Source organism: Lates calcarifer, linkage group LG24 (assembly GCF_001640805.2).
Source record: "Lates calcarifer isolate ASB-BC8 linkage group LG24, TLL_Latcal_v3, whole genome shotgun sequence".
NCBI classification, from domain to species: domain Eukaryota; kingdom Metazoa; phylum Chordata; class Actinopteri; family Centropomidae; genus Lates; species Lates calcarifer.
The window spans coordinates 19,620,761-19,646,114 of record NC_066856.1 but is presented as its reverse complement, the minus strand read 5'-3'; the positions used below and the strand labels follow the sequence as shown (position 1 = coordinate 19,646,114).

Sequence of the window (25,354 nt, the reverse complement as noted above, 5' to 3'; positions counted from 1 at the left end):
TCGTTAAACACGTCTAATCTAATCTCAGATAATATAATCTGGTATATCCTCATCTAGCCCAAACTAATCAATTAGTTACTTTATCTAATTTAATCTATCCTAGTCTAATATTGTTTTACTAATCTAATCTAAACATCAGTACCAGACTCCATTGACAAAAATGTGAATTTTACAGGACAGAACACAGGAGCTGCTGGAATACCACTGCTTCAATCTGTTAGTGTGTTAGTGTTACTGTACTAACACAAACACAGACAAAAAGATTTTACTCTTTAATATAAAGCTCTGTCTCTGTAGGAATCCTCTCATAATGTCAGACTCTGATGTGAACCTGTTTGTAAGACTCAGAGTCTGAACAGTCACATCATGTGAGTCTAACTTTAGGTCGGGTACATGATGGATCTCACCAACATGTTAAATGAAAGGACACACTGCGTTCACGACAGGAGAACATCATTTAACTCAGAGAGTTAGAGAGAGAGGATGTCAGAGGTCGGAGGTCACGATCCACGCTGCACCAGAGGAATCACAGCTCAGGACGGGGAGTTAAGGAATTTTCGGGTGAAGGTTTTGAAGTCGTCTGCATTAACTTAAGGTCAGTGTGGCGCTCTCAGTGTTTCCATGAGACGGGCGGAGAAAATCCCCCCCGGCTTTGATTCTGTTTTAATGTCTCATCAGTGACACAGCAGCTCCTGAAATAGAAGCTAAACTATCGAGGCGGGTCGCCTAGCTGTTAGCATCACAGCACAGACCGGGCTGGCTGCGAACCAACGCTTTGATCACAGCCGAGCGGTAACTGTCTCTGTCTGTGTGTGCATGGCACTTTGATCACCACATTTGGTCACATTAATAACAGAGTCGTCTCCAACGTGTTATCATTAGAACATCTAAACCATCCTGATTACCAAGCACTTATAAGGACACACACACACACACACACACAGTGCTGGTCTTCTGATGCAGGCTCAGACCAGCCGGATCCTGATAGACTTGTTCACAGTAACTAAGAAAAATATTCATCAACATTCCTGTTCAGAGCCGGCGTGTTCAAAACTGAACCACCGAGGAGAAACCTGATCTCCGCCGGTCCTGGATCCAGTGCAAAGGTTTACTGGTTTTAAGAGACGTCCACTGATTCTTAACCCTTTGAACTCCAGGTTGTTTGAGCTCAGTTTTCACCCCCTTGAGTTAAAGGTTTATGAAATAGTCACTTCAAGCCAGAAATTCTTTTCAGAATAAGCTGACAGTTAAAGGATAACTCTATTATTTTTGAACCTGGTCGATATTTAAAGCTCTGAAGTCGGTGCAGTATTGAACAAGAATGTAATCCAGTGGGCAGTCACGTCAAAGTAAACTCAGATTATTATTCTAAGTGTCTGACAACATTATGAGAGGATTCCTCCAGAGACAGAGCTTTTTATTAAAGAGGAAGATCCAGAAACATCTCTATATATCACTACCAGACTCCATTGACAAAAAGTTAAATAAAAGTACTTTAATAAGGTCAAAAGGGGCGTAATGAATATTACAGATGAAACACTATCATCGTGATAAAACTGTTTTGTCACATCCAAGTTCTGATGCTACATGAACTACAGGAGCATTTGTTCAAATTTAGCAGTTCTTTGTTTCAGTTTAGTGTCTGATGGTTCCCATGTTGTAGCAGAGAAGCTTCTTTCAGTGCTCAGCAGGCTCATGGTCTACGCATCATTATGGAAAATGCCATCCTTCTATTTATTTCAGCGGCGAGCTTTTCATGCCACAGAGTCTAAATGTTGCTGAGGTGAGTTTCTTTAGTCTGGAGGAAAAATGTGTCAAGCATGGTTTAACTTTTCATAATGAAAAGCCGAAAGGGAATAAAAGCTACTTAACCTTTTCTGGATCTCTTTATCTTCAGCGAAGCCTTTTCTAACTCATACATCAGGCGCTGAGAAGCTTCCCAGGCTCCAATCTGTTGCTGAGACTTTTATTTGTGTCGTTTCCAGTCGAGAGTTTTGCTGTCTCACAGTCTAAATGCTCCCTCAAAGAATTTCATATGTAGCTTTAGTGTTGCATGCAGTTTTAATATCCTGTGCTCTAACTACTGGTTTCAGCTGAATGTTTGTCAAGTGTGACGTCTCTGAAGTTTATATGTCATGGGTTTCAGGATTTTAATATCCTATTGTCTGAATGTTTTACACCAAAGTTTCTTAACTATGAGGCTTTGAGGGTTCGGTTCTAAGAGATTTGCAAAACTGATATTATTGATATTTTACATGTTTTTAATTTGTTGTTGGTTTGAGAATCTCATAACTGATATCAGAGGAGAGGTGTCTTCAGTGTGGTTTGGTCTAAACAGCACATTTTATTCAGAGAGTTTGACTGGATTTGAAATATATTCGTATATCGCAGAATGTTGCGTCAGTGGACACACACACTACAAACCAAACATACATTTAAACTGCTGTGTTTCTAGAGTCCACACTGGGAAATCAGACAAGCGTATTCCAGTTCCTGCCATAAAAAATAAAAAACTACTGGAGCTACTGAGTTTTCTGCCAGATTAAGTGGTGGAGTTTCTGCACCTCTTTGTCTAAAGGACATTTCACTGACGCTTGTTAAAAGAGTTTTATTACCAGACTCAGTTCTTTGGGGGAAAAGCTCATCATAATCATGATTTAACTCGTGATTTAAAAATAGAGAATATTCAAACTGCAAACGCTTCTTTGGCTTTGATTATTCTTTTACAAGAAACATTAAAATTTCACAAAGACTCTTCTGCTGTCACCACAGACTGTAAGTTGTGTGTACTTGCACATTGTGAGGATCTGAACCAGATAAACGCAGCTGTAGACGTACACAGACTGGGTGAAGATCAGTTTTTGGAGGGCGATGATCACCTGTAGGTGTCGGCACTGGTGCTCCTGCCTGTTTATAACGTCATGTGATCTCTGCTGTTTTCTATTATTAGTTCTGTCAGGCAGCTCACATGGATGGACAGTTATGTGAATGTAGAACATGTACAGTGTTAATGTGTGGTATATAAGCTCTGACCTCACAGAGCTCAGAGGCTACAGGTAGCTCAGGTGAGAACAGCTGGTTGCAGACATGCTAACCTCCTTAAAGGTTTTAATGTAATCTAAACATCCTGTGGTTTGAATTTTGGTTTAGAGCCTCGCTGCTCTACATGCAGTTTAAGAGAAGAGCAGCCTGACAACTGCTGCAGTAAAATCCCTGAGAAACGAGTTCTTGAGTGGCTCATTACTTAGCTATGTGTGTTGGTATGGGAAGAAGTCGTGTTGGCTTTGATTCAGACACTTGTTGGCGTTCCTCGAGAATAGTGCAGAGTGCTAAGTCATGTTCATTTCACCAGCTGTGTCCAAATGATTTATAGCGGGAGGATAATGTGACGCTACAGAAATAGAGCCTGAGGGGGCGCCGGGGACGGCGTCTCAGCGGGACGAGGAGCCCACCGCAGACTGAAGACGTGGGTTTGAGATCAGCTCTGGATCTGTCCGTCAGTCCTGCTGTCGATCGATAACTCTCACTCCAGAGGAACTTAAGAGACGACAGTGAACTCGCTTCGCTCTCTCCTTATCTCTGCTCCTCTTCTCTTTGTCTTCCCATGTAGAAATCTCAGGTTGTTTGTTGAACTTCTTCTTCTCTGTGTCTCTGACCTGCTTTCTCTTATTCTCCTCATTTCTTCCTTCTCTTTCGTCTCCTTTAAAAGCTGCGACTCCTCTTTACTTCCATGTATTTACATTATCAGATACAAAAAGCTGAATGGGAATGGCACTCGCTCCACACCAGTGTTTACACTTGTAAAAGCAATTATTTTGGCCCTGAAGACATTCTGTAATAAACTATAAAATGATGTAATGGAAGTGCATTTGTCAAACATAATATGATGTAAATGGCATAATTAAACATACCAACGGCTCAGTTTTACTCAGCACTGGATTGGGCTCTGAGTTACTGTTGGTTTCAGTGATGATGACAGTTGGAAATAAATCATGTTTTATTATCTGTCAGAGTCATTCCTGTCATACAAGCGACTGTCACAAACTGACAACACTTTTGTTTGGTGGAAAGCGTTTCCTGATTAATTTGTTTGGTGAGTCTCAGAGAAACTAAATAAAACACAGTGCACAGACTGTAACCCAGATTATGTGCTGTAGCTACAATTTACTGATGTCCCCTTAATGCCTCACCTGCACACTATAGAGCTCTGGTTGTCATGTGACTCGGTTTGTTTACACCGCCATGTTGGCAGGAAAAACCTGAGCAGAAGTGAAAGGCGGCAGCGCTGATTTCAAGCCGTCAGAGTTTCCCTGCACATTGTAGACTCAGGCCAGGTCCTCACAGATATAATTTATATGAATTTCTGTTCTCATGCATAAGTTAAACGACAGCAGAGGCAACATGGTGGATGAGATCGTTCAGCTGTACTAATCCTGTCTTTCTACTTCCTGTCACTAACGTATAAACGCGCTGTCAGGTGGAATCTGTCCTGACCATCGAGTGACGGAGCGACACGTCACTACTGTCTGCTTCGATTTTCCTGTGTTTCTTACTTTCCATCCGGCGGAGTTGCATCGCTCGGTGAGGCATGAGACGATATCGATCACATCTCACACACACACACACACCACACCACACACACACAGCACTGACCATCTGCTCCTGTGTGTCAACAGTGTCAACTCGCTCTGTGTCAATAAAGCCTCGTCGATAAATATTCATTTCTCGGAGAGTTCTTCCTCCTTCGTCTCCAGGGTGGACCCGTCATGTTTAATCTTTCATGCTGACTCCATAATTCACCTCTCAGACTGTTTACTGACACACACACACACACACACGTTATTATTTGAATGTCGTTTTTTAGTTTGTAATTAATTCCAATGAAAACTCTTCTATCCTGTATCCACTTGTTTCTGTTCCGTTCTCTCGTCGCTGACAGGATGTAGAAATCTTCCTTTTTAGTGCAGTCCAGATCCAGAGTGTAATCCAGTTCCAGGTCAGGTCCTGTGAGCCTCTCAGGATTCTTGCTCCAGGTCATGTTCATCCAGAAACTCGATCATCATCTTCTGCACCAACAGTGAAAACCCTCTGAGACACAGACCAGGTCTAATTGCTGTGTTTTATATATCTCATCAGGTCTGACTCAGATGTTTTTGCTGGTTCCAAAGAAAGTCCACTCAGATCTCTTTCTGTTGCAGAGGCAGAACAAACACAGGAAACGTATTTACCCATCAATGTCCTTCTGTTTCCTCCATATTGTAACTGTTATATTTCTGTCTCAGTATAAAAGATAAAATTCTCCTCATTTTTTCCCATTAAATTGACCTTGTAAAGCAATATTTATTTTGCCAATTTTTACATTTGGGTCACATAAATTACATTTGCCTGAAAGAGTAAGAACTGTTTTGTAATCATGTTTGAGGTCTGCACCTGAACCCCAGGACCCGGGAGCCGACCAGGCCCCCGTACAGGTTTGGATCCACGTTTCCAGGGGTCAGGTCCCGTTCTACCGTGGCACCCCAGTCTGTTTAAAATGTGTAATACCCGAGTGGATCCAATAAGACCTGGCCGTGATCAGACGACGATCATGATCAGGAAATGAACGGTCAGAGCGCAGGATGACAGCTAATTAGCAATGCTAATGTTAGCAGCCGTGGTAACTAACGAGCAGCAGTCATTGGTGTTCAACAGTTGAAGTTATCTTTATTATTCTGATGCAACATAACTCGGGTTCAGGTCCGACATTTCCCAGTTTGGCATAACTCTGAGTCCCAGCTTTCAGGTGATAGACTGGTCCGGTTTGGTTCCACATTGTACATTTGTGGGCCTTTTTGGACCTGTGAAGAGTTGACGGTCCTCGCTGTCGACGTGTCTCCATCTGTTCTCTTATCTGATCGGATTTCCTCTTCTCTTCTGGCACCCTGAGCTGTCTGCATGGCCAGACAGCTCTGTAGATGAGTAAGACAATGTATAACCGAGCCTTTCAATCACAGCTGAAGTGCAGATTTGAACACTGAAGATGTCTTTGTCTGAATTAAGTCATCTTATGTTTCAAAATCAGACAGTAAAACCAGATTTCCTCTTCCTGAGTAAACAGATGCTCTCTTTCTCTCTTTTCCTCTGTCCTCTGGTTACCCATGATTCAGTGTGTGTTTGTGGTGGGAGGTTTTGGTCCATCAGCACAGATGACATACGGAGGGGGGGTCATGATCAAGATGGTGGACATCATCCTGTCTGCAGGAGTTGGACGTAGGCAGGAAGAGAAGGTCAGAGTGTCGACTCTGATGTTGTTTTTTCTTGCGGTCGCTTTGTTCAGACGTTTGCTGAGAGTTTGTTTGTGAACAGTTCAGGTGTCGCTCGTCATTTTGTGTTAAGACTTTGTGTTGTTGGTCATTTCTCACAGGAAGACACACACACTGTCTGTCAGCTTCAGTCCCAGCAGACCATTCTTCTCTTGGTATTGTGTTTTAATTGATGTTTCTTTGACACCGTCTCTCCTTGTTTTTCCCAGCCTACACCTCTGTACTTCCACCGGAGCCGTGACCTAATTCTACCCTCAGGGATCAATAAAGTTCATTTTATCCCTCCAGTGTGGGTTGTTCTTATAACGGAGTGCCGTCTGTGAGTGGCTGACTTTTAATTTGATCCAGCTTATTCATCCTCCTCTGCCTTTCTGTCACCAAACAATTATGAGAACTCTTCATGTGTCCCCCGAGAAGCACAGGATTTTAAAGTTTTACAGAATTACTGTCACTGGCCTGGGGAAGCTTGTGTTACTTCTTCTCACAATATATTTCAACACAACAGAGCTTGTGCTCTGTGTTACCGCTTTTCCAGGTAAATTCCAAATCACTGGTCTCATTTCTAAAAGCAGTACTGTCCACTTTACATGAGGAGACAGAGACTAAATCCTCAGAGAAACTGTGGCAGGTTCTCCAAGATGCTGGAACAACCTACCTGCCAAGTGCCTAATAAACTGAGCCAATCAGAGTTTAGTTTTGTAGGCTGGATTTAAAATGTTGATCTCATCTTCCAAAGCCTGAGCCAGAAAGAATCTGTCAGACTGATGCAGCTGCGTAGAAAAAAAACAGCTCAAGCTGCAAGTATTTTAACCTAAAGTTACCACATTTGTGACTGGAGTACACACACCTGGTTATAGTGGTAAAAGTAGTACTTGTGGTAGAAGAAGTAGTACGTGTAGTTTATCTGCTTTCTATTCAACACTGATCAAACTGTTCCACTGTGCAGAAATAAAGTGGGATATCTCTAAAGTTCATTTTCCTTTCAGTGCTTCAGTACAGAGGGAAAACAAAAGGACCTCAGATGCTTTAGACCTGCCCGTTATCAACACACCACACACACACACACACACACACACACACACACCACACACACACACACACACACACACACAGACTTCACACAGTTATCTCCCTGTGGGCCAGCGTTTAGGTAGGTGGAAGCCTCTTTTGTGTCTTTGGCTGAACATTGGACAGATGTCACATTCACAGCCTCCCAGAGAGCTCGTAACTCAAACCAAACACACACACACACACACACACACACACACACACGCAGATGCACAAACACACTCACACACACGTGCACTCAGACAAAATCAACCCCCATTTTGAAAAATGTTTTCAATACTGCAGTTGAGTTATTGATCAGCGCAGCTTTTAACATAATGTTTTAACCATTTATAATAGAGGAGGGGGTGCTGAGAGCTTTATGGCACACACACACACACACACACACACACACACACACACACACACACACACACACAGTTAGTGATGCATCAACATCAACAGCAGCAACAGAAACTAAGCTTAGAAATGCACTGGTACCAGCAGAAATGAAAGCTAAACTAACTGAATTTAACACACACATGTACACACACACACACACACACACAGTTGGTGCATTGACATGGCTACCACCAGCAGGGAATGCTAGGCTAATGGCATGATGAATATCAGCCATATGACGCAGTGTATTCCAGGAAAATCAACCCCCTCGGCAGCTATTTCCTCAGACTCGGGTCGAGCCATATTTCTCACTAACTGCTCCGATGACAGCAGAGTCTTTCTGAGAGGAAGCTGGGTCAATGATGATTAAAGCCCCACCTCCACCTTCTCAATTCAGTCTCGTATTTTCTTGTCACATTACGGGGGCAAATAAAGGTTCGAGTTGTTTTCCCTGATATAAAAAAACAGCTTCTCGCCACGGTTGGTTTCTCACAGGAACGTGAGTTTATAAAGAGATTCAGCGTTACTGTGTTAGAAGTGTTTAAACTCACCTCAGAGTCTAGTCTGAGCTTTGACCTGGTGACTGATTACAAACATCTCAGACTCACTCTGAACAATAAGCTCAGCTCTGATCAGCGTCGTCATCTGAAAACTCTCAACAAAAACAAACTACCCACGATCACCCATGCTGCCTCAAAAATAAATCAGTGTATCTGAGGGTTGAAACTTGTTTTTCTGTGCAGTAAACCTGAAGACAAAGCGCTCAGTTTACCGGTCTGTGTTCCAACCCTCTCCTGAGCGCTGGTCTGTGACCAAAACAATGAGCTTAGCCACCAAGACATGTTTCCTTTCCAGGGTGGCGAGGTTCAGGCTCAGAAACAAGGCGAGGAGCTCAGATTGTTCCTAATCGTGTTGAAAAAGGAGCCAGTTTCACCTGAACTGCTCAGGATGCCCAGTGGACTCCTGGCTCCTCCCCACAGAGGAGCACACTACAGGTATTATAAATCCCATCTGGACTGGGAACGACTCAGGACCCCCAGGAGGAGCTGAAGGACATTAATGAGGAGAAGGGCGTCTCTGCTTTGCCTGCTGCTACCAAAATCCAGACCAAAAGAACACAGGTTGAAAATAAAATAGATGCAGAAGAATCTCTAACACAGATATAAGACATAGGTATTAAACTTTTTTAAAAACCTCGCCAGGTGTTTGAACGTATTTCCCACATCCCGACAGACTCCTCTCTCCTTGCTCACACTGAATAGATTCCACTCAGCGTACAGTGAAATAGATTTATAACCTGTTTAATAAGGTGCTTCTCCTTTTCTTTTTGGCTCAGCAAAGACAGATGCAGCTTGTGAAACGAGATAAAATCCTACTTGACTGTTTACAGGAGGGAATATTTTTAAAGCTCAGAAAAGTCTTTGAGGATTTTTGGACTTGTCTTCAAAAACATTTGTCAGGAAAATATTGGCGTAAATAATTCTGTGAGTGGAGCACACTCATTAATGCCAAAGTCTCAAAAGTAAAAATGATGATTTAATGACAGGTGCAGACTGGGACTGAGACTTTAAAATCTCAAAAGCAGATTGAGGATGAAGTGGGACTGGTTGGATGTGGTCCTGGTAAATCAGCAGCAGAAACAGGACACCCAGGCTCCTGCCCTCTGGCTCCTAACCGCCTTGTATCACTTCCTTTCAGCGCGCAACCACTTCCTCCCCCGTGACCTTGCGGGTCACATGCCGCATGCCAACGAGCCCCTGTAACGAGAGCCCCTAATTAACGACGGCCGCTGATTAGCATCCCTAACGAGGCAGCCCGTCGGGCCGGCTGTCATTCCGTATCGTTGCTGCGTGCTGGGCGTGTGGTTGGCATGTTGCAGGCATGTCAGCAGATTACTGACGAGCTCCCGTAACGATGACGGATCACATGGTCGACGGCACGCGATATTTTATAGGTCACATCTCCTCTATTCACATTAACACAGAATATTTACTGACATTGTTAGGAATGATTTAGATTTAGATTTTCCTTTTTGTCCAGGCAGACTAATTAAAGTCATTACAGCTGGACCTGGTGGTGATTGGCTCCGCTCACTAAAGAACGACTGAAATCCAGCCAATCAGTGAGGTTCTGCTCAGCAGGTCTGCCTCGTTTTAGAGACGCTCAGTTTATCTGCTTCTCTTCAGGTTTGAACTGAAATAGATTTATCTGCAGAACGTCACTCTGACTGGGAGCCAGAGGAAATAATTTAGAATCATTTAAAAACTATGGAAAACTACATGAGTTATGAATCTTCTCTTAACAAATCACCATCATTATTCTATAGAGGCAGTGACTTTAGTTTAGAGGTGACGCAGCATCAACATGACAGAATCTAACTCAACACTCAGGAGTCCAAACTTACACTGAGGACGACAGCCAACTCAGACAGACTCAGACAGTAACACGCTGCAAAAAAACAAATCTACCTAAGAGGAATTACCTTAAATCAGGGAGTGTACGTTTGTTTTCTCTCTGACAAGATCCTTAATCTTAATTAGCTCTAAAAAACAAGAAAAGAAGAAATAAAATAGGGAAGAATACTTCAAATAAGTAAAATAATCTGTTCTGTTTTAAAAATCTTGGTAGGTGAAATTTCCCTGTTCTGTTGGCAGATTATTTTACTCATTTTAAGTCTCCCATTTTATTGCTGTTTTTAACTGAGTTTTTGCAATGCACAACAACAGTTATGAGACTTGCTCATGTCCTCCATCACTGTGAGCTGAGGCATGAAATGCATGCTGGGATACTCCCAAAGCAACCTCAATGGGCAGAACAGGAGCATTTAGAGCACATTTAGCTAAATGCAGAGATTAAACTGGGACAAACTCAGAGCTCAGTTACAGACAACGAGCACAGACTGAGACACTTCTCATGTTTACATCTAATGTATATCATGTACTGTGATATCGCATTATTACATCCCCATATGTGATATCTTAGACCACATCAAGACAGTTTCAGTTTGCAGAAACTTCTCTGAACGTGCCCTCGACATCTGGAACATCCTAATGGGGAAGAGTGCAACAATCCTCTGTGGGTCTGAGCACTTAATGTCAGCTGATAAATCAAATGAACCAGCACTCATCATCCTCTGCATCGTTTTTATATTTATTTATCTTAAAATCTCAGACGTTTGTTCTCTCTGTAACCCCGCCCCCGAGGCTAACGGCGTTCCCAGGCCTCACACGGGCAGATGCAGACAGATAAAGCGCTCAGTGTGGCCGAGCAGATGCTGCCAGACTGCTTAGCCGGGCCAACGCTCCGTCTCCCGAGGCGGGCCGAGGCCATGATGCAGCAAAAATACCTGGAGTTAGAGCTCTGCTGAGATAATCTCAGTGTTTAAAGAGCCTCCAGTTCATTCTGACAACATAAAGGTTCACCATTGTGTTGCTTTCAGCCCTTTCATTCTCAGGGTCCTCAGGCTTTGACTCAGTAATCGACTTCCAACAGAAACTAGGAGTCTGAACTAAAGCAGGAAAAGGACTTTGCTCTGTAGTAGTGTCTCACTGTGGGCTGGTTTTTTTATTAAAAGTTAGCCGGACTAGCTATTAGCAGCTCCTGTTTGCAGTGCACCCATGGCTGTACAGACAACTATCACTGCATCACTGTGATACTGAAGAGAACCTAAAAACATCATGATTCTCAGGCAACTTCTGCAGCTGTAAGAGCCATCATTACTCTGTGATTCCTAAGCAGATTTATGGACGTTTATGTGCCGCTGACATCAGAGATAACATCACCTCTGGAAGTGAACGTCACATAGAAGCTAAAAATATGAGTTTAATTTTTATGAGCTACAATTTTGACGCAAATTGCAGCAATTGCAGCAAATCTTAATTGGCTGTACGAGCAGTGTGTCACAGCCACTGCTGCAGCTCCAACTGCTGACTGTGCTGGTGAGGAGGCCAAACTGGTGGGTCAGACAGCAGCAACTAACTTCCTGCTGATTTCAGGACGCAGGCAGCCACTTGTCTCTTTCACATAAAACAACTTTGCCTCAATTTCTCTGAAAAAACAAAAACAAAAAACAATTGTTTAAGTCCTTTTCTCAGCAAAAACACACCAATAATTCACTGGTTTCAGCTTCAGAAATGTGAATATTTCTCTAGGTTTCTTTTAGTCCTCTATGATAGTGAATTAAATATCTATCTCCTTAGTGTTTAGCAGCGACAGAGATCATTTTCATTAGCAGTGGCCTGGTCGAGGCCAGTTATTTCTGCACAGTATGGTGCTGTACAGAGGTTAGACTGTGTTGTGGTCAGACAACTAAAATAAGATTTAATTAATATGATTATTAGCAGCTCTCAGTGACTTTTGTAGCTTGTTTCTGCGACGTTCAGAGGAGAGGTGAGGCCAACCCTGGACCAAATGTTCTCCACACACTGCACTACACTTGGCTAATAAAGTGCCTGTGATTCTGTGCGTTGCAGCTGGTTGTATGAGTCGCAGTGTGTCAGTGTGTATGTCAGAGTGGGTTAGCTCAGTGACCTTTGCCCTCAGGCCGGGCGAATCAGCATCATGCGTGAGCAGAGCAGCTTCAGCACAGGAAGCAAACAACACTGTGATCAACATCACTGTCATCAGTGCTCGCTCTCTCGTCTTCCTCTCTCTCTCTTTCATCCTCCAGCAGCCTCTCTCTCTCTCTCTCTCTCTCTCTCGGCTAATAACTCAGACTCGGCCAACTCTGTTGACTCACTCTGTCTCTCTGCAGAATGAGAGGAAATCTTCCACAATCTTAGTCTCAAAACCAACATGATGAACGTCCACGTCACTGACAGATGATCCACACTGTGGATTCTGACACATATGGAAATCCATCTCAAACATCCTGCGACGCAATACAAGTAGAAACTCTCAAGTTAGCACTAGCTGGTTAGCATGCTTACTTCAACAGAGGAAAAGAAGGGATGAAACTCTTGTAAACAAACAGCTGCTAATGTTAGCTGTGTTAGCTAACGATAGCAAACACTGGCTACAACAGTAATTACGTAGTTAAGGTGACAGAACGACAAGTGGTCATGGTTCAAAGAAACAGTTGTTAGGAAACTGCAGCCTCTGGTTTTAAGACAACACAACAAACCACATTAGAATAAACAGCCTCACTACAGCTAAAACCAGAGAAATCATCCAAATCTATGGATGAATGTGAGGATTTTCACATGATATTCTGTGTTTTGAAGAGATGTGAGTGATGTTAGAGTGATTGAAGGAGTTAGTCTCCACCCTGCAGACAGAGCAGAGCTCTGAGTTTTAATTGACCTCTTCTGCTCTGCTGCCTCCGTCGCCTCCGAGCCTGCGACTCCACAGCTCCTCTTCCTCCTTCTTCTTCTTCTGCACCAGAGTCAGTCTCTTATCTAACCCTCACTCTTTTGTCTCTCTCTGTGTCAGTCATTCTTTTCTGCAGGGCCTTCTTACTCTTTTCTTTCTGCACCTCCATTTTTCCTCAAGTTCTTCTGTTGCTTTATGCTTCATTTTCTCTCTCTTGGTTTTCTCTCTTTCCTTGCCTCCTCTCTCTTCACTCTTTCATCCTGTCTTTTTTGTAGCTGTCTTTTCTTTCCCTTTTTCCCCTTCCTTCATTTCTTTTGATATTTTCCTGTCCTTTTTATTTACTTTGACCTTTTTTGGTCTTTTTTGTCTCTTCTCTAACTTCTTCTTTATTTTGTGTCCTTCTCTCTCTCTCTCTCTATCTAATCATTGCCCTCTCTCTCCATAGAGACCTCTGCTTTCCTGTTTTTGGTTACCTCATCTGTCTCTTTCCTATTCTCCTGCCTTATCTCTTTTCTCCCCCTCCTCCCTCTCTACTCCTATCCCTTTATCTATCTGCTCCACTCTCCTATGCCCTCGCTCCATCTTCCTATCCCTCCTTTTTCCCTCTCTTCCTCCTGTCTCCTCTAATACCCCTCCATCCATCTACTTTCTTGGTTAACTTTTCCCTCTGTCTGTATCTTCTCCTCCTTTTTCTCCATCTTCTTTCTGCTTCACCTCTCCTGAACCTCCTCTCCTTCCTCCTACATGTCAGTTAGCTTCCTATTAGCCTGCTAGCTACATGTTAGAATCTTTAGATAGGTTTCACATGGCGTGGTCAGCTAGCTTCAGGCTAACTTGTTTTCCCAAAGGCACCTCTACTTTGAGTTGGATGACAGGCTCTTTTTCACACACACACTCACAGGATATTGTCATAGCTGTGTCATTCAGTGTCTGTCAGCGTCCTGCTCTCAGCGTGGACAGTCAGCACAGATACTAGTCTTTTCTGACATGCCACACAACACTGCAGCTCACGGTACCAGCAGCAAGATTCAAACCGATGACGAGACACATACAGCTTCATTCGCTCAGATCTTTTAACTCCACAGATTAATGACAAACAAGAGATGAACAGGTGGTTTCAGATCATGCAGAGGATTCCTACAGTGATGGAAACTTCTTATTAACCAGAGACAGTCTATTGATTGTGTGTGGGTTGCTGTGTATCACTGTTGTTCTTGATACCTCCACAGGTTAGCATCAGATGAGCAGAGTCCTGTGATAACGCCTTTAACAAACCAGCTAATGGCTAATTTAACAGACAGACTTCATATTAGCTTCCTGCTCTTTGCCCACGTTGTCACCTCGGTCTCACTCACCCAGAAAAACTTTTTCTCCAGCTCCTCTAAACAAGCAGCTCTCCCTCGGAGAAAAATATTTGCTGAACTCAAGACTCAACCTGCTCTTTATTTGCCTCCTGTCTCACAGAGGAGACGGGAGCTAAACGAAACCAGGTCCGTCTCCACCTTCACTCTGTTCCAGCTCTGTGAAAAACACCAAACTTCCCTCAGCTGTTATCAGACAGATGAAGAGAAGCCTGAACGCTGCAGTGGGTACTAAAGGTTATAAGTGACAAGCCGCCATGCTGGATGAGTGACAGAAAAACAAAGAGACAGTGATGTTTTCGCCTCGTCCTCTTTCTGACTGAACAAAAGCTTTTCACACTTTTGCCTCTTCGCCCTGAGCTGATCCAAACCTCTGGATACACGAAGCTCAGGGATATTTATCTGGAAACTGTTTCACTGTTCACACTTGTAGACATTAAACGAGGGCTCATAGTCGGCTCAGAGCCAGTTTAGGTTTATTATCACCTGAGGATGGTCGTGTGAAAACTGACCCTGATTTAGGGTCAGGACAACATTTCAGGACACACAGTTGTTGACACACAGGATGAAAAATACTGGAAGTTATAAGATCACAACTTTAAACTTTTTGTTTACAAATACAATGATTTTAATCAACAACTGCTGATGGATTACGATGCAACTTAAATAAGGTTGAAAAATATCATTTATCCTTTAATGTCTGTTTGAAATCTTTCGTCACACACACAGATTTATACTCCTGATCCAGACATAAATCTGTATTATATTATTAAAAGATTTATCACTGCACTCCTGTAACACTGTCAGACTCACGATGGGCAGATTAAAACAGAAAATCGATGCAGCAGAACCAGAAATCTCCTGTATTTCGTACTTTACACACATTCTTCTTCCTTGTTTAAACCTGCTGCCTACATTACCCACAATACAACTTGCCTGCCAACAGTTCAGCCTTTTGCCTCTGGTCATTAAACTCACAGGGGAGATCATCTCAGTGGAAGCTCTGGACTCAGAGAAGAACAGCTCAAATTTCTCCAAACCTTCACCAACCTCCACCTTCAACCAGGAAGTGGCTCCAGCTCACACATCCACATCCACCTCTCAAACGTTAAGAAACAGAAGCTGTGGACTCACCCTGCGTCGCTGCTGTTCCCACAGATTAAGGCATCCTTGGCTCCCTCCACCTTGTAGAAGTTATCTGGAAAGAAAAGATGAATTCCCTCGTTAAACATATCTATTGATCTGATTCTGATCTGATTCCTCTGATCAGGTGAAAATACCTGTGAAGGTGTTCAAGACATTTCTGTGACAAATCACAATTAAATACTCATTGTGAGCAGGTGTCTGTCATGTGTTCCCACAGGAGCAGTTATTAAATCACCCTTCAAAAAGTGACAACCAGACATTGCATCTAAATAAAGATGATGTTTATTTGGGCTGAATGATAAGCAAAAAATTAATAATATTGCAATTATTTTGACAGATATTTTCACTGAAAAATGATGATGATGCGATTTTTTCTGCAGTCTGTACCAAACGAGCATGTTCCCTGACATCTGGATGATATGATTTGTTGACTGAGGCGTCTCTGTAACACCACAGTGCTTCATTTATAATGGTATGTTGTCACACATTTTACCTTTAACAAAAAACTGCAGCTCCTGCGATTTGGAGACTGCTCTTGGCCATGTTTAACATTTAGATTTAGTTGTTCAGCCCTAATGATTGTTTGTTTTCTCATTTCATTATTTCAACACTTTTCTGGAGAGTCTGTCTACTATACACCTCTCTGTTTTTGTAAGGTAACATGAGTCAGTGTGTGTGAACACATCATAGTCAATCAAAGCATCACCTGTCCGCCATCTCTGTCCTCACTACTACTGTCAATTATAGTAAAGTAATAATAATAATAATAAAAGTCCATGTCAGGTCTGTGTCTCAGGTAAGTTCAGGTGTTCGTGTGCTGAGTTTGTGCTCTCCTCCCAGACTCAGACCGTCTGAGCAAGAGGCCTTAAAACCAAAACCATTACAGTAGCCACGGTTTGCTGAGCATTTATTCACACTGAAGTCTGACCACAAGCCATTTCCAAGTACATTAATCCACTTTAACATCATCACACGAGGTACTTCAGGTGCTCCTCCACCCCAAACATACTCAGGAACTAAAGTATCAGACACAACAAGCTCGAAAGCTTTTAATGCACAAATGCAGGAAGGAAACAAGTGCTCCTTAACTTTTGTTGTGGTTTGAGGAGACAGTATTGTACAAATCCAAAAACAGGACATGACATGTTAATTATTGACCTTTAAAGGTGCCAGTAGGTGGATTTTGTTTCCTCTGAATTCAGCCACACTCAGTGTTTCCCCAACAGATGTGAATCAATCTTCTCTCTTTGTATTAAACATGATTTCATTGTCTATGCAGTTCAAACATCTTGGACAATAAACTCAGCCTCGGCCTGCGCACAGACGACATTCAAAAACACAGCAAAGACGATCAGTAATCCGTAAACTCATCCACCTCATCCTCCTGTTGTACCAAAGTATTGTTCAACAAATCCTCCACTACTGCTCCACACACCCAACCTGTCACACGCACCGCAAACACAGAAAACACCACAAAACCACCACCTGTGAGCCCTAAGACCAGGAAGTAAGTTAGCATGTTAGCACTTCCTGTTCCCTCGTCCCACAGTCGATGGGTTTTTGGTTAACGTCTGAAATAAGGTCTGTGGTTTCAACACAAGAACAGGTACAAGAGGAACTGATGCTGATTGGTTGAACACGAGCCAATGCAGCAGCAGCAACCGCCCTTTTTAAAAACCAGTGTAGAAGCTTGTAACCAACAATGAAGTCCAGGCTTTACTGGGTGTATATGTGACGGTGGAAATACAACACGATTTTGACGCTGCTACACCAACTGTCGGCTCAGATCTTACTGAAACTGAAAAGCATCACTTCCTGTTTGTGACATGTGACAGTGTGTGTTTTATTGTGAAAAGCTGCTCCTCTGTGAGCCAGCTTACATAATGGAGTCGGGGAACCTGACAGACGGGGGTCCTCTGTATCAGTCGCTGTGGCACAAGCTACTTTTCAGAGAAACGGTGACCTTAAATGCTGGCTTGACATTTTCATCCATTTGCCTTACGGGAACAACTATTCAGGATACTCATCTTTTATTCAACACAAAATTCAGACCACACGCATTTAACTCCAGCCATTATGACCGATTACATAGCATTCCAATAGAAAATATTATAACGTGGGAGTCATGTTCTTATCGCGCTTCACTAAATGTACCGGGAGGAGGAAACAAAAGGAGCTGCTGCACCGAGCGAAGCAAAGTTTAAACAATTTTCAGTAAAACCTCAGCTTGTCACAGACACAAAGCATTTCAACATTTCAAAGTCTACAAAGAAAACAAAAGCCTTCTTCTTCTTCTTCCCTTTATTGTGGCTGTACACAAACAGAGTTTTCCCCTTTTGACAACAAAAACTGGTTCTGTGGAGCGTCTGTTCGGCTCTGACCGCGTCCGACCGCCGCTGCACCAAAGGCACTTAAGCTTTTTAGGGAGCGCAGCCATTCATTTGTTATCGAGTGCATCTGGGAGACAGACAAAAAAACTTCTGAAGTCTGGAGTGCTTTTGTTCACGAGCTCAAAGTAACCATGGAGCCTTTACGCAGCACTGAGATGAGTCGCCGAGGCATTTTCTCCCCAGACAAAGCAGATAGAAACAGCCTACTTAAAATCATTACCTGGAGTTCATCATTCAGGTTTACAAACCCCCCCACAAATACATGCACATTAGCACACGGGCTGACAATTAATAAAGGTTTTTCTCTCCCAGCGACCCCCGTCTGAGAAGATTTTACAGAGCTGCAGAAACTTGGAAAATTGTCTCCACAGGATATCAGGAGAGTAGGGTTTAATTTAATTTCTTTTCAATCTCAAGAGCTGCAAATTACTCAGACAAGTCTAAATACACCTCCATCCTGCCCTCGTACATTTTCATCTGCAAGAGATAAATTTACATGAGGGAAATCTGCAGGTATGACAAAGACAGTGAGGAGAGTTATTGGTCAAAGGGACATAAACTGAGACACTGTTAATCTGCTCACCCTCCAGGGAAAGATTTTAATTCATTCATTTTTTGTCAAAAATATCTTTACATTCATCCATCAAAACCTATATTCACTTTCTTTTCTGGAGCTAATCCAGCAGAAAAACTGAAGTTTGCTTCTGTACATTTGCAGCTAAACGCGTCATTTTTATTTAGTTTACCATAAAAACTCCTGTTACACATCTGATCCTAGTGTTTTCAGCGCTTTATGTCAGTAAAAATGCTGATTTGTGGGTGGAATTATTACGAGCGTATGAACTCAAAATAAACTCGGTGTCATGTATTTTTGACATGGTTTTGGAATAAACAATCTAAAGGCAGAGAATTTCTCACCGACATCTTCGACTTCACAGACAAAGGTCAAAGAAGAACTAAATTGATCATTCGATGTTTGTTGTGAAGTCGTTCAAACTTCTGTCTTTCCCATACAAAGCTGGTTCAGTGAAATGCTTCAGGATTCATCTACACACTGGAGGGGTGTAATGATCATTACAGTCTCTATCACTACAGAACCACAGAAAAACCTTAAGAGGAAAATCAGGATTAAAAAGTATAATCTTTAACTTTTCTGCATTAAAATGTCTAAAAACAATGAGAGCTATGTTACATATGTTGTTGAGTTGTGTGAGAGAATTAGTAGAAGTCATTTTTAATCAAGGTTTAACTGCTGTTCACTGTAGGTTTTATTAAATGATCAGGAGGAAATAGTGCATTTGTTGGGGACTATTTTCAGTGGCGTATTAATCCATATTAGTGTCTATAGTGAGTATTTGGGCAGCAGGATTTGTTGAGGATAAGAAACAAATCCCCTTCCTTTAAAGAGGTTAATGTCATGAAAACAAACGTGATGTGATTGAGCGGGAAGAATAAATCTGTTCCTGCTTCCTGTTTGAAGCTGATGTTGGCCGATGATATCAGCTGAAGAGAGACGGATCGTACACGATGTCTGTTTATATTAATTTATTGTGCCCTCTAACGTGAAGCGCCGGGGACGACTGCTGCTGTGAGCCGGCTCTGACCAGACAGAACAAACACGGCATGATGGGAAATGTTTAGCAACGGAGTACATCCACCATTGATCTCCCAACTGAGGGCTGTTTTCAGACCAGCCGAACGGGACGCGCTTTAACGCCACAGCTCGGCTCAGGTTTCACGGCAGCTTTTAGAGGTCGATACGGGAGCCTGCAGGGGACATTTGTTTGATGTGATGGACGGCAAAGTAAGCTGGAAATGAATAAATAGCAGGTACATTAGCAACGGGCAGCACTGCATTACTGTAAGCTCAAAGTTGGGCTTTATTCTGGGCGGCTTCACCCTTTAACAAGAATAGAAATACAGGTGTGAGGGCTCTACTGGTCTTTACTGCTGTGTTTCTGTTTTTGGATAATAAGGGAGTCTGTTAATTTGAGCTGGAATTATGTTTGTGCTTCTGTAGCTTTAAGTTAATTTGTAAGATAGGATTCCTACAGAGAAGCACCTGTTTTACTAAAGAGTAAGATCCTTTTTGTTTGAGCAGAAACAGACATTTTATCGCTCTGTTCAAAGCCACCAGACTCCATTAACAAAAACAGTAATTTTACCGAGCAGAACAATGGAGTTGCTGGAATTCTGCTGCCTCCATCTGTTAGTGTGTCTGTGTTACTGTGTGTATACTCTTACTTCTGCTAAGTATCTGATTACTTCTTCCACCACTGAAAGTCTCACAGTAACACAAACACACTGACAGACAGAGGCAGTGGTATTCCAGCAGCTCCTGTGTTCTGCTCTGTAAAATTGCTGTTTTTGTCAGTGGAGTCTGGTCGTGATATATAATGATGTTTCTGGATAAAATAAACTGACTTTATCTCTGTAGGGATCCTGTCCATAATCAGAGTCTGTCAGTGGCAGGAACAAGCAGCTGTTATTGTATTGGTCTGTGAAAAGGCCAAAGAGCAGCTTGATTTATTAAAATCTAAAGAAGAAAGTCAGATGACAGGTCGTCTGTATTTATAAACTGCTTCACAGAGAAACAGGATTAAGTGATAATTCACAGGTGTGTCTTTGTGTGTAACGAACCTGTTCTTTTTTTATATGAACTGTGTTAATAAAAGAAAGAGCCACAGCCCAGCTGTGCTTTTTACCTCTATAATACTGTCCATACTGACACAGCATGGGACAATAACCTTACAAAGAAAGAGGCTGTTATGAACATATGTTTGTGTATTTTGTCTGAACTGTGAACAGTCCATTTTATACAGGTTGTTTGCATTTGTGTTTAATTACTACTGAGCTGCACTTCTATTGTACTATTTGTTATGAAAATAAAAGTAAAGGACAAAAAAAGAAAAGAACAGAAAGGGGAAAACAGAAAATGTTATAAAAAGAAAAAGTCTTTCTGCACTGAATAATTTTCAGTATTTTGGAGTAAAACATTTCACACTGAATGTAGCTTAAGATGAAAATGTGAAGATGTGCAGTTCAGTGTTTTGGTCACATGGAGAGAAAAAGTCGAGGTGCAGCTCAGGTTCCATCTGACAGGAGTGTTAAACGTTTCCTTAACCCTGACCTCGACCTGTGTGTGTGTGTGTGTGTGTGTGTGTGTGTGTCTGTGTGTGTGTGGGCTGCATGCACAACACTGTATATGCTTATATATACAGTGTGTGTGTTTAAGTATGTCCACATAACGTATATTATGTTCCCTGGTCAAGATGCCTGACATGTCAAATGGTGTATATACCAAATGACCTCACATGACCTCTGTGTGTGTGTGTGTGTGTGTGTGTGTGTGTGTGTCACGTCTTGTATGTTCCTGCCCAGCTGAACGGCCTGCACACACATCACAACCCTGACAACGTGTGTGTGTGTGTTGTTATTGACGTCAGTTGTAACCACAGTGCCAACATGACATTGTCCAGTCCATTTAGGAAACACCAGTCATCACTGCAGCACGACACACACACACACACTTCTCTGTACAGAACACACTAGAAGCAGGTCTTGTTCTGCCGTCACCATCTTATCTTCCACTTAGTGCATCAAACCACTGCAGCTGTGTTTAAATGAATGAAAGGCCCTCACCTTCGTCGTTGATGAAGTCCTTCATGGAGGCCCAGGTCTTGTTGTTGCAGTAGAAGGAGGTGTTGGCGGGCAGGCTGTCGTTGACGCAGTGCGCCGTGCTGCGGACACACTTCTGCCGCAGGTTTCCCATGAAGAGCTGCAGGCCGATGAGGGCGAAGACGCTCAGGCAGAAGACGGTGAGGATCATCACGTCGGCAAGCTTTTTCACAGACTGGATCAGAGCGCCGACGATGGTCTTCAGGCCTGAGGGACCGCCGAGGACGCAGACAGGATTAGCACATGGATATTATTACTGCCACCGCCCTGAACCCTCATTTCAATTACAGTTTTTGTCATGATAAATGACTCTAACAAATTTCTCTCTTTTTCATAAAATCAAATGTTAAAACTGAATGCAGATAAAGATGGCCGCCACCTGAACTGACATCTTTATCCAAGCTTCCTGCCTCCTCCCTGTGTGACAAATCCAAAATATTTCAAATGGACTTGAAGTAGTAAAGTCTCAAATTGGTCTCAAAAAAAGCTCAAACCTTCAGTATCTTTCAGTTACGCAGACTGGAATTAATATGCAGTGAAATTAAAGGGCAGCCATCTTTACAAACAAGAGGGGATAAATCACAAAATAATGAATTCATAACATGAGAAAAAAACGTTTAATATATCGCTGCTGTCGGATGAAAACTTTATATCTTTAGATTTATACTAAAAAACACTTTTTCTTTGTCACATTTCTTACTGACTGGAGGTTTTCATCTGACAGCAGCTTCGAGTTTTTCAAAAAATATTTCCACCATGGAAAAAGTCACAGTTATCGTCACAGACAAAATCAACCAAAACAAGGAAACAAACCCCCCCACAACACTCAACGACAACACAACACACAAACATAAACAGACGGTAAAAACAGCAGGAACAAAACACACTCAGAACACAAAGGGTGCAGACAAGTTGACTGTCCTCGTCCAAATCTGAACAAATCAAAGAAACAACCAGTTTCTTTTTACACTTTTTTTTTTTTTTGCTTTAGTTAATTCATTAGAAACAGACTCTACTAATTTCAGTTTACATCCAAAATCACTTGCTTTTATTAACATCAAGTCGTCTGTAAACTAATGAATGACTGATGTGATTATATTTGGTTCCAATTATAACATGTATTAAACATTGTTATAACCAGGAAACCACAATGGTATGACTATGTTTTTGATCACATGTCTGAGACATGTTAATAACGCTGTTAGCGCTGCATGCTAACATGCAGAGTGGAGACATACAGAGGCTAGCCAGCATCAGACGTGAAGAAATACTTCCACCTGATTCTGTACATGTAGTTTTTATGTCCAGGTGACAACTGAAAGTGAAGTTATGGCTCTTTCTCCATTCATTTAGATAGGAGGTTTTTTTTAATCCAAAATAACTGCCCATAGCCTTAAATAACTGCCCAATACCAAGATGGCTGACAAGTGGCAAGACTTGCCCAGAGGGACTTTGGTGAACCTTAAACTTGGCTGTTATCTTTTTGTGTCAAAGTCAGTAGGTTGAAGCTTTAGCTTATGCGGTCAAAACATGAAAGAATGAACCTTTGATTAAGGATTTACATTGTTTCAGTCTTATGTCATTTGCTTGACTCACTCAAGAGTTGTTTTCTGTAAATTAGCTGTTTGCTAAACCTCTGATGTCCACTCACAACCAGTTATCAGGAAGACTTCAGTGCTTCTTTCTGCATACTACCTATGCGTACAGTCTTGAAATGGATGTTAAAAAGCAGATTGTGTAGTATTCAGTAGGTAGTATGCAGGATGAGATTCCAAACACAGCCACTGATTTAGTGCTTCCAGCAGGCCGGGAGGGGTGCGTTTGATATTCGCTTCCTCACCTGGGATGACAGAGATGGTTTTGAGCGCTCGCAGCACCCTGAACGTCCTTAAGGCTGACACATTACCCAGGTCCACAAACTCAGTCACATATCTGCAACAAGCCGGGAGACAGAAGCACAAAAACAGACACACACAGAAGGGTATGACCACACTGAGCAACAACGAGCCAACACAGAGGGAGAGAGAGTTGGAGATGTAGAGACAGACAGAGAGAGATACAGCAGAGACAGGCCAGGTCGGACAGCAACAGTGGACGGTCAAGCCAGAGACTTCAACTGTTCAGGGAAATCAGATTTTCAAAGCTAATCACATGCATATAAACTGGAGACAAGCTCAGTCACTGGAGACAAGCTCAACCTTCTCCATCTGCAATACATATTAATTTATTTGTTAAGCTAATCTGGGTGTTTGCATACATTTCAAGTTGGGACTGCAGCTAATTATAACTACACTTATTAAATAATTGAATGATTAGTGTGTCCAGTTCAAGTGCAAGGTTATTAGTCATTTTAAATAGAAAAATATAAGATATCATCTTTGATTTTTGTATTTTGAAAAGACTAATAAAACCAGTAAATGATCACATTAGAGAGGCAGAAACCATTTCATATTTTGGCATTTTTCCTTGATCAAATACTCAGAACAATTAATTAAAAACTGTACTTGTTGCTAATTAATTTTGAAATAATAATTTCATCACTAGAGTGAACATTCACTAGATTAAGTGGAGATTAATTGGCGTTTATTCTGTCAGTAATTAAAGAAATACCAGCGCTTGAATTCCTACAGCATATGTCATCTACTGCGAGCCGCTAAGAGCATTAATGCTAACTAACAAACTGCTGCAAAGGACAATATTAAATGTCATTAGCTTATTTTTTTAAGCTAAACGTAACAATACTTGCTTATTAATTAATCATTTACTTGTTATAAATTAAACACATAAACTCATTCTCAACATTATTAATAACATTATCAATAACACGTTCTTGTTTCTTGTTAGTCCAGTTAGCTTAGCGTTTCTACGGCATCATTAGCAACTAGCCAGACAAACATCCGTCTATTTTTACTATAACTCAGCATTTCCTGTAAACAGGTTCTTTACAGTCACTGGGTTTCACTTTAGATTTACACTCTTTTCTAACCTTTTTACAGCCTCTCACCTGTCTGAGCTACCCGCGTTAGCCGCTTCCGTCTATTGTTTTTAGGCCCACTTCCGTATGACGGAAGCCTCCACGGCGTTCCCATGGAAACCGCACTCACGCGGGTGCGGCAAAGCATGGCAGCTACCGTGTTTTGAAAAACAGCGCTGATGACTCTTAATTTAATGAATTTACTGTTAAGACCAAAAAATGTAAAATTAAACAGAAACTTTCTGGAAAAAGGGTGTGGCTTCTTCTAATCTAGGTTGGAAAAACAATAGCTAGCCAGCGGCGTTTAAGGAACATCAGGGAAATTGCAGCATCTACCATAGTTTGAATGTGAGACGTTTGGGGTACACCTGTAAATTGTAGCTACACAGTCTCTAAATTACTGTATGATTATCTAACATTTAAAGCTTAACTGAAATGTACATTATTTATTTATAATCTCATCTCAAACAACTTAAAATTCATTCTTATTTTATTTTTATTTAGTTAAGAGTTTACGGTGCATTCTTTTATCCTATCCTATCCTCCTAAGAGTTTATTGTTTATTGTTCATTTTTTTATTCTATTCTCTATACCTGTTTGCAAGCAGTTGCTGTTGTTGTTTGCAAACTGTCTTGTTCTGTCTGTATAAGCTGCTGGAAACTTAATTTCCCTGAGGGAGTCATCCCAAGGGATCAATAAAGTCTAAGTCTAAAACTAAACCTGTAACATCAGGAAATAATCGTT

At 41.9% G+C, this 25,354-nt stretch overlaps 1 protein-coding gene across 1 annotated transcript in view; it reads right to left on the bottom strand.

Moving 5' to 3' along the window:
• The window catches only part of LOC108884986 (sodium channel protein type 5 subunit alpha-like), an 88,790-nt gene that overhangs the window by 56,483 nt on the left and 6,953 nt on the right, over positions 1 to 25,354 (bottom strand). Inside the window, 3 exon segments of the mRNA XM_051067003.1 lie at positions 15,557 to 15,620; positions 21,601 to 21,843; positions 23,477 to 23,568. Of these exon segments, the coding sequence (XP_050922960.1) occupies positions 15,557 to 15,620; positions 21,601 to 21,843; positions 23,477 to 23,568 (399 nt within the window).